We start from the raw sequence: 8,412 nt of genomic DNA on the forward strand, positions 1-8,412 counted from the left end.
GAGCCCCGACGCCAGCCAGCGGAGGGAGAGCAGGACGGGGGGAATGGGCTCCGCACTTAGCGGAGACTTGAGATGTATTTGGGAAAGGGTGCAGTTGAGACCCCAACCTGGGAGAGAAAAAAAAAAACACTCACAATCTCAATCACTTTATCTTTTATAAAAGATAAAGTCAATGCAAGGCAATACATAGCAACAGGGGTAGTGGGAAGAACGGCTTAAAAAAGGCCCTTGATAGCCGGAGAAACCTGATCAATGTCATTCCTCTGGTATATCATTAAAGGGACTTTAAATTTTTTAAGTAAAGGTTTTTAAAACCTTTGGAGTTGTTTCTTTGAACACTTTCTCCTCCAAATATCTCTTTGTCTCAATCAGATATTAAATAAATCCTGCTAAAGTACTACAATATACAAAATATTTTGAAGATTCTGCTTGATAAAACCTTTATGCAGATGATATTTTCCTGTTAAACCCTTAGGATTATCATTATTTGGACAGCATACAATATTTCCTGTTTTACATCTATCACATTGTGATAGATATCCTATATCACATTGGGCGACAGTGGCGTTCGATGCAGGAATTTGCTCTGCAATCGAAGGGTTGTCGGTTCAAGCTCCGGTTTTCAGTGTTGGCATTGGGCAGTTAATGCCTGCTAATGGTGTTCAGAGGGTCTGGTGGCACCTCTATAAATTTGCTTATGTCAGTGAGACCCAAAGCAGCTGTGGCTATAATGTAGCTTGCCACCATCAGTGTGTGAGTGAATGGGTAAATAGCTAAAGCGCTTTGGTCAAGTGTCCTTGCTATAGAAGAACAGGCCCTTTACCATCTACTGTAGAAACACGTGACCTCTTCCATCACTTTGGGTACATACCTTTAATAATGAACATTGTAAAGCCATCATGCAGGTTCATTTATGACCAGATTTGAACAAATACGCACTATTGATATTTTGTTGGTTTCTTCAGTTTTTATTGATGAATTGATAAATGAAGGGTTTTCTGTTTTCACTTTTGTATTATGTGGTAGACCAGTCCAAAGGGTTAGTAGTTTACCAAGCCCCAGACTGGATCTGATAACAAACAGTTGAACTGTGTGGCTTAAAGAGATTTACATTTGAGCAGTCAACAAAAGATCCCCCTCAAAGCGCGGCCCCTGTCTAGCGGCAAACTGCTGACTGTCCAGATTCTCACAACCACTGTTACCTAAAAACTCTTTCACCGGTTGGCTTTGGGTGTTTTTAATGTTATTTTTTCCTGCCTTTAAATGAATTTAAAACTAATTAGTTGAGCGTTTACATAAAAATTTATATTTAGCTTCTCCTTAATGCATTAAAGAGAGACCAACATAGAATTTGTAGTGGTTGACAGACTTTTTGGATAGAGGCTGAGCTTTAATATTACATCTATCATTTGATTGGGCAGGGATGGGTGGAGGCGGGGGGCAGAGGGGTGGTCTCTGAGCCGTAGAAGTTGGCCTGCTGCCACTCAGAGCATGCACATGTGTGCGTGAGCGGAGAAAGGGAGGGAGATGGAGCGCAGAGCCAATATGTCAGGATCTGTGTATCAGGGTGCGGACAGTTTGACGGAGCGGTTTGGAGAAACGGAGAGAGGAGGAAAACTTCAAGAGAGAGGATTTTTGGGAAGAGAGAAACCAGAGAGAGGAATCTAATAGTTGTTTTGTTGGATGAGGAAGTGAAGGGCAATGTTCTGTCTTAAAGGTAAGCCCGAGTTCATAAGATACACTAGACTTTATGAGACAAAGAAAAGTTAAACTTCTACCTCCGTTACTGTCCGTCTGTCCTGTTATCTTCCTTATCTTGCCACTTTAAGCTCTTCTTCTTTTGTTCCACCTTTCTAATCTTTGATATAAACACATAAAGACCTAATCCTACCCTTTTCCCAGTTTCTTTTCAGCTATTAATTCACAGCCTACTCGCCTCTTGGTGTCATCTGAATCAAATCTTCAGTGCAACTCATTCTTTTCTCTTTCATTTGTGAGCTTATTGACTGCAGTAACAGCTGGAGAAGCAGCAGCTGCAGAGGAAAACCATGTGTTGGTCATTACTTGATGGGATAAGAGAAAACTCATTCTTTTTTTTTCTGGAAGCCTTAAACAATGATCTTTCTTTGTTGTACCAAGATGAAAAATGTTGATATTGTGTTAAAAAAATCTGCTTTGAAAGTGTTGTTCAAACAAAAGCATCACCTACAGTGTAGTTTAAACATGATGTATTTCTTTTAGCATGTGAAACAGAGATCATACAGCTGACTGAATGACATCAAATTGTTAAAGAATATTTGTGGTTTTTGTTTTGATTTTATTCATATGTAAGGCAAGGCAAGGCAAGGCAAATTTATCTGTATAGCATAATTCAGTACAAAGACAATGCAAAGTGCTTTACATGATTAAAATATAGGAAAATAAACAGAATTAAAGCAAGTAAGAAAAAAAGATAAAATAAAAAATGCAGAAACAAAAAAAAAACATTAAAAACAGTTGGACTAATGATGTTTCAGTTGAACTGTTTAAGAAGAGTCGAAGGCAATCCTAAACAAATGTGTTCTTAGTCTTGATTTAAAGGAACTCAGGCTTTCCGCACTTTTACACTATTCTGGAAGTTTGTTCCAGATAAGTGGAGCATAGGAACTAAATGCTGCTTCTCCATGTATAGAATAAACCTTTATTAAATTTAATAGAAGTTAACAATTAGTATTTTAAAATAACTTATGCCTTTTCCATTGCTTGTCTGTGCAGACTAACTCAGGTGCTCAAGTAGCCTGCACTTGGCTGTTTAGAGTTGCTGCTCTTTGCTTCCTGAAGTTTAAAATCATTACATTGATGACAGATTTAACATTTCTGCATATTCTCAATAAGTAAGCACAGATTTAGGGGATTCTCTGGGTAAAACTGGGATCAGATCTTTGATCCATCTAATGTTTGCTCTAAGACAGCTTAAATATGCAGGAGATGAGGAAACAGAAAACATCACAGACCAAAAACTAAGATATCAACATTATGATATAAACTGATAAAGCTGTTACATTGTGTAAGGGTTCCTTTATGTAAGAACATGATGTTTATTTTTCATCTATCTTTTGAACACTAACAAACATATGATAATGTGGAACATACGATAATAAGGAAAGCTTAAAATTAAAACTATAGTTCAAAACTGATCAATACTTTCAAAATGTTGTGGAAACATTTAACATTTATATTAGAGCGCTTCAATCTTTTCAATGACTTAAAAATGCTCAAGAAATACAGCATGATCTTTTTGCTGGAACTTAGTTCATTGTTCGCCCTGCTTTTTTGAGATTCTTACAAATTCTTTTTCTGATTTTTTTTTTTTTCGTGCTATTTGTAGATTTATAGCAGTGGAAATGAGGTAATATAAACTACACACATCAACTACATCTGTTAGTGTCCCAGTTTTTCATCTGTATGCACTAAATCACCTTGTCAAATACAGTCCACAGATTGTGACTCTTAAAAAATGGAAAGAAACAGATGCTGCTTCCACACTGCCAGTTTTTTTTTTTTTTTAGAAAATCAGTGTGGATTAACTCATGAACATTTTTAACTCTGTCCTGGTTAATATCAGTTGAAACACATCCAGTAGTTTTTAAAGCTTCCAAACACTTTAGCATACTGACCCAAATACTCTGCTTCATGTTCATTCTGTGATCCAACCACTAGATTACACCGTTTGCCAGCTGCTGAATGATTGCTTATATTATTTTAAACAAGCTCTGAGACAAACGTGACACTTTCTGTCCGTTTTTCCTAAACTCCCAGCTGTGGTCAGAGTGGATCCACATCTGCTTTCACCACCAAAACCTCGTATTAGAGCTAAAGCCCTGTGTAAGGGTGGATTTATGCTCTTCTTGGTTTGGTTTTCCGTGTGTTACATAAGGGATTTCATGGCTTGAGCCCCACTGGTGGAAGTGAATATTGGATAGGATGAGTCGGAGATGAAGATGTCGATGTCACTTGGATGAGGAGGTTTCCTGTCGTCTGACGGGTGGAGAGATTCTCCATCTCTGTTAGTGATTTAAATCCCTGCTGAGCACAAATCTAGGAGTTCATCTGACCTCCTAGATGAGGGTTTACTTCAGGCCATCTTGGGCTCTGTCCAGTCCGCAAGAACATATTTTTGGCTGAGCTGATATTTCTTTTCAATTCACTTTCATGTTTGAGGAAATCAGGGTTGGTTAGTTGAGGCCATGCAGTTTAAGTGCGATCTGAGACCTATCCTGAAGTATCTGTCCTTAGCAAGCAGTGACTGGTCCATTCTGTTTGCTAAGTCAGGTTATTTTTGGAGTTAGTTTTGTGGAGTTTCCTGTTGTTTTATACTACTTTCTTATTAGAATATTAACCTGAAAGAATTCATTAAATGTTATGGAAGTATAGTTAGATTTTAAGTTTTAGGGCAATAAAGGAGAGATAATACTTAAGCCTCTTTCCTACTGAAATTAGCGGATTAACACAGGTTTTTCGGGTTGGTCGAGCCCCTAACAGTCGGCTATTGGATCCCTTCTCATTGGCAAAAAACGCCGGTTCTTACCACCGCTAAAAAGCTGCATAGCCTCTGTCCCCCCACTACTGCGTGTCAGGGTTAGCATTGATAATGTAAGCAGTGCAACAGAAATCAGGAAAGTAAACAATGGAGAACAACATGTAATGCAGCCAGGGCCTAGTAAGTGTGCTTTGTTGTTTTGCTCTTTTGTCCCTCCGAATCTCTCTCTCCAGTGCTACGCCATGTTTATCGGATGTAAGCAGAGTTGTTTTGACTTGTTAGATCAGACGCAAGTGTCGCAATGTCGTGATGTACGTACATTACGCTCAATGGTATCACGTAAATTTGCAGGTCGACCTCGGTCTGATGTTCCGGCTGTGTGCCGATTGAAGCCGAGCCGTCTGAATACGATTACGACCTGGGTCGCTTGTCGACTCGTTAGACACATGTCAACACTGTTCACTGACCCGTGCTGACACGTGTCGACACAAGTCAGTGAGCTGTTGCTAATGCCACTAAAAGCTGTTTTTTTTTACCGGTTTAAACATCTTTTTTGGTCAGTGGGAATGGGGTATTAGATTATTGCTTCTGGTATTTGATTTTTGTCAGATTCCTGCTTTTATATCTATATAAAAGCTAGAGATGCACCCATCCAGCAGAGCTTATCGGCTGTTATCCAATACCGTTGTGATTTAACTGTTATATCTCTCTATTTGAGTGAAGCTTTTTGCCTTGATATGACCATCATTAAAAAAACCCGTAATAAATTAGCATGGATATAAATGTACTACATATTGTTGAAAGAAATAACAGTTCCACATAAAATGCACTGGATTAGATCTCCGATGTCTGATATCAAATAGTATATACGATCCAACTTATTAGATGTCTTTTAATAGCTTTTCCCATAGTTTTCTTTGTGCTCTTTGTCTAAATAGCAGTTTCATTATGCCAACAGGAGTTGATGCAGGGAATGCTGTTAGGAGACCTGAAAAAGCTATCAGCTGTTAAGCACGGTGGTGGCAGCATCATTTTGTGTGGCTGTTTTCCCATCAATCGCAGCTTTGGTGAAACGGGCTGTTCCAACTACAAAATGATCTCATATCAACATCGGAACTGGATTTGGACTGGAAGAAAAACAGGTTAATGTTTATCTAATGTTAAAAGCTACCTTCTAAAGATTTAGGAATTATGCTTGAAGGCCAAGTCTGTGTCGGCACACCGAGCACTTTAAATGACCCCTCCCAAGTCTGCCAAGAAAAGTGGTCAGATATCCAACCTGAGTTATGAGTTATGGTCGAATGTCGATGGCTACCAAAAGTGTGCAATCAAGATGCAACTTAGCCAACTGTATTTAAATCCATTATGCATTACAGTATTTAATACCGTATTTAAATGCATATGTTTTTTATCCTGTATGCAGTAAATAAAATCAGGCATAAATCCAAATTCTTGGATCCAGTTGTAGTTGAGTTGATTAAATGTAATTGCAAACATTTGTATTTTCCTCATGCAGATAAAGTTTACCTTAGACAATTTTTCAACATCTCTGGTGACCTTTATTTGGAAACCCTTTGCACATCCCGTCCTGTTTTAGTTTTTAAAATCATGATGGACCCTCTCACTAAAACTGCAGGGCAGTCAATGTCTATGCAGAGTGTGACCTGCTGACCCATGTCCTCACCCTAGACATGAATCACGGTGCTGATGGATGTTCTCACACTTCACATGACAGACTGTTTTTCTTCAGCGGAGGGGAAGAAATGAGGCGTAAAATAGAAAAAAAAGGAGAAATATTTCTTTGAGAGTCTGGATGATAGCAAAAAAATTCAAATGCAGGTAAAACCCTTCAGATGTTTCTCAAAATATTCTCTAGAAATCACAAATATGCAACCCATGCATTGGCTGGTTGTTTTCTAGAGCAAAAAGCAGCTGTTGCAGTGCATTATGGGATATGCAGTGTAATTGGTGAGAGCTCTATTTAACCAACTAGAGGGTCAGCGTTCTGTGTCTGTTCTAGCGATATATTTTCAGCGGGTTTAACAGATCTCTCTATGCTTTCGAAATTTTGAAGGAAATATAAGCTAAATGTTGATTTTAAACTGAATGAAATTTGTCTTACCTAGGATTTTAAAAACAAGCAGGAAAACTTGATGTGACTGGGGGGGGATTTGCTTAATGCAAACAAATAAAAAAAATAGAACATAAATTAGATGCATTCATTTCGAAGGAATTTAACGAAACGGGATGTAGCTAAGCTAGTTGAAATTACTGTTCTGTTTTTGCACATCTACATGTAAGCAGTTTAACTCTTATCTACAATTATCTGCTTCAGAGTACTTAACAATATACTTGATTCATGTTAGATGAGAGAGACGCAGATTTTAAACAAGAGTTTTGTTCTTGATCCTTAAACAATAGAAGCAGAAGTTCCTGTTAGCTGCCAATGGGATCTGCAGGGAATCCAGTGAACCTTTTGTCTTCTAAAAAGAGTCAATAAAACAATAGTTTTTTTAGTTTTGTTTTTTTAATCTTATTAGTTAAAGAAAAACTATGAGTCAGTAACAGGCTCTTATTGTCTTGATGATTAAAAGTTGAAATAGTTTTCCCTAAAGGCAAATGTGAACTGTGAGGCTTAGATAGACAAAGCTGGAAGGTTCTGTTGCGGGTGAACTCTGGGAAAACAATAGTTGACTCCCTGTGGACGAAGGGAAGGCTTCCTTAGACGGAGGACTAACTCAGCATGCAGGTGCTCCTCTTGGTCCATTCAGAGACACGTGTCCATGGAAACCATTGTCCGTCTCCCAAAGCCTTCCGCTTTCCGCCCCCCCACGCAATATTTGGTGCAAAATTTGTGTGTGCATACAAAGGAATGTAAAAAACACATTTTCAGACTAACACTCTGATCACAGCATAAAGTGAGCATGGCATCCTTAAAGAAGCATACCCCCACAGCTGTTATAAACCACTGATAAGACCAGGAAGTGGACATCTAAACCTGAGCACATGCATTTAACATGATAGTCAGTATACATTCAACATGTTGGGTGTCTATGTTTAGTTGTACACTGGTGCTTTTTTTAGGGAACTGGTATATTTTTGTGCAGCAAGATCAAGAGCATCAGCTCTGCTAAGTGCAGCTCAGGCCACAGTCAGGCTTTTTTGGCTTGCCCTACGTGTTTCCACACTTAGGGTTTAATGTCTGTGTGTGCCTATGCATTCCATGGTTTGTCTATTATAATTTGAGTGTGAGAACACCATGGTTTAGGGTTTTGTTAATCGGCTTGTGTGTTGGCTGCCTTACCATGCTGTGGAAATGATAACTGTTGGTAATGGCTGTTTTAGCCCCTCGCTCTCTGTGGAGCCTTTGGCACAGTGACAATCAGTCCTCGCCCCTTCCTTTTCTTAGGTTTATGCTCTGCATTAAAGAAAAAAAAAAGGGAAAAGTGTAAATTCATTGTAAATTAATGACTCCATAAACCAAAACCCCTAAATGTTCTGAAATAAAATTGACAAAATTACACCCATTTATGTGAAAATACCAAAGTTTGAAAAGGATCCAAGCCTCATGGAAATCTGTTTGACTATAGGCAATCTTTCTGGAAATATTCGGATTTTAACAAGTCAAGATGGTCATGCCATGAAATAATTACTCTGACCTCCTTTTAGTTTAAACATTAAACCATTTATACATACGACTTAAGAGGGTGGAACAGACCTGGAACAGACCTGCTCCTGAAAGTTATTTGGAACTTTGCTCCTTATGTTAGCTTTGCTAAAAGATGTTAATGTTTCTAAATTGGCTGTGACGCCATCCTGCAGAGAAATATCAACTGTGCTGCTTCCATCAACACCTTTGTTTATAGATGCTGGAGATTAGCCTGTTTTCCAGT

General features: G+C 38.5%; 1 protein-coding gene across 4 annotated transcripts in view; it reads left to right on the forward strand.

Annotated features, from left to right (window-relative positions):
- nhsl1 (NHS like 1) overlaps positions 1-8,412 on the forward strand; it is a 129,177-nt gene that overhangs the window by 66,394 nt on the left and 54,371 nt on the right. Inside the window, exon 1 of one of the 4 annotated variants that reach the window (XM_015372765.1) lies at positions 1,518-1,717. The exons of the other annotated variants lie outside the window; for them this stretch is intronic. Coding sequence (XP_015228251.1) covers positions 1,702-1,717 — 16 coding nt within the window. The 5' untranslated portion in view covers positions 1,518-1,701. Of the gene's footprint in view, positions 1-1,517; positions 1,718-8,412 lie in introns of those variants that run through there. 4 annotated transcript variants of the gene reach the window in all.

The sequence above is a fragment of the Cyprinodon variegatus genome, unplaced genomic scaffold (genome assembly GCF_000732505.1).
Source record: "Cyprinodon variegatus isolate N-32 unplaced genomic scaffold, C_variegatus-1.0 Scaffold4, whole genome shotgun sequence".
Lineage (NCBI taxonomy): Eukaryota > Metazoa > Chordata > Actinopteri > Cyprinodontiformes > Cyprinodontidae > Cyprinodon > Cyprinodon variegatus.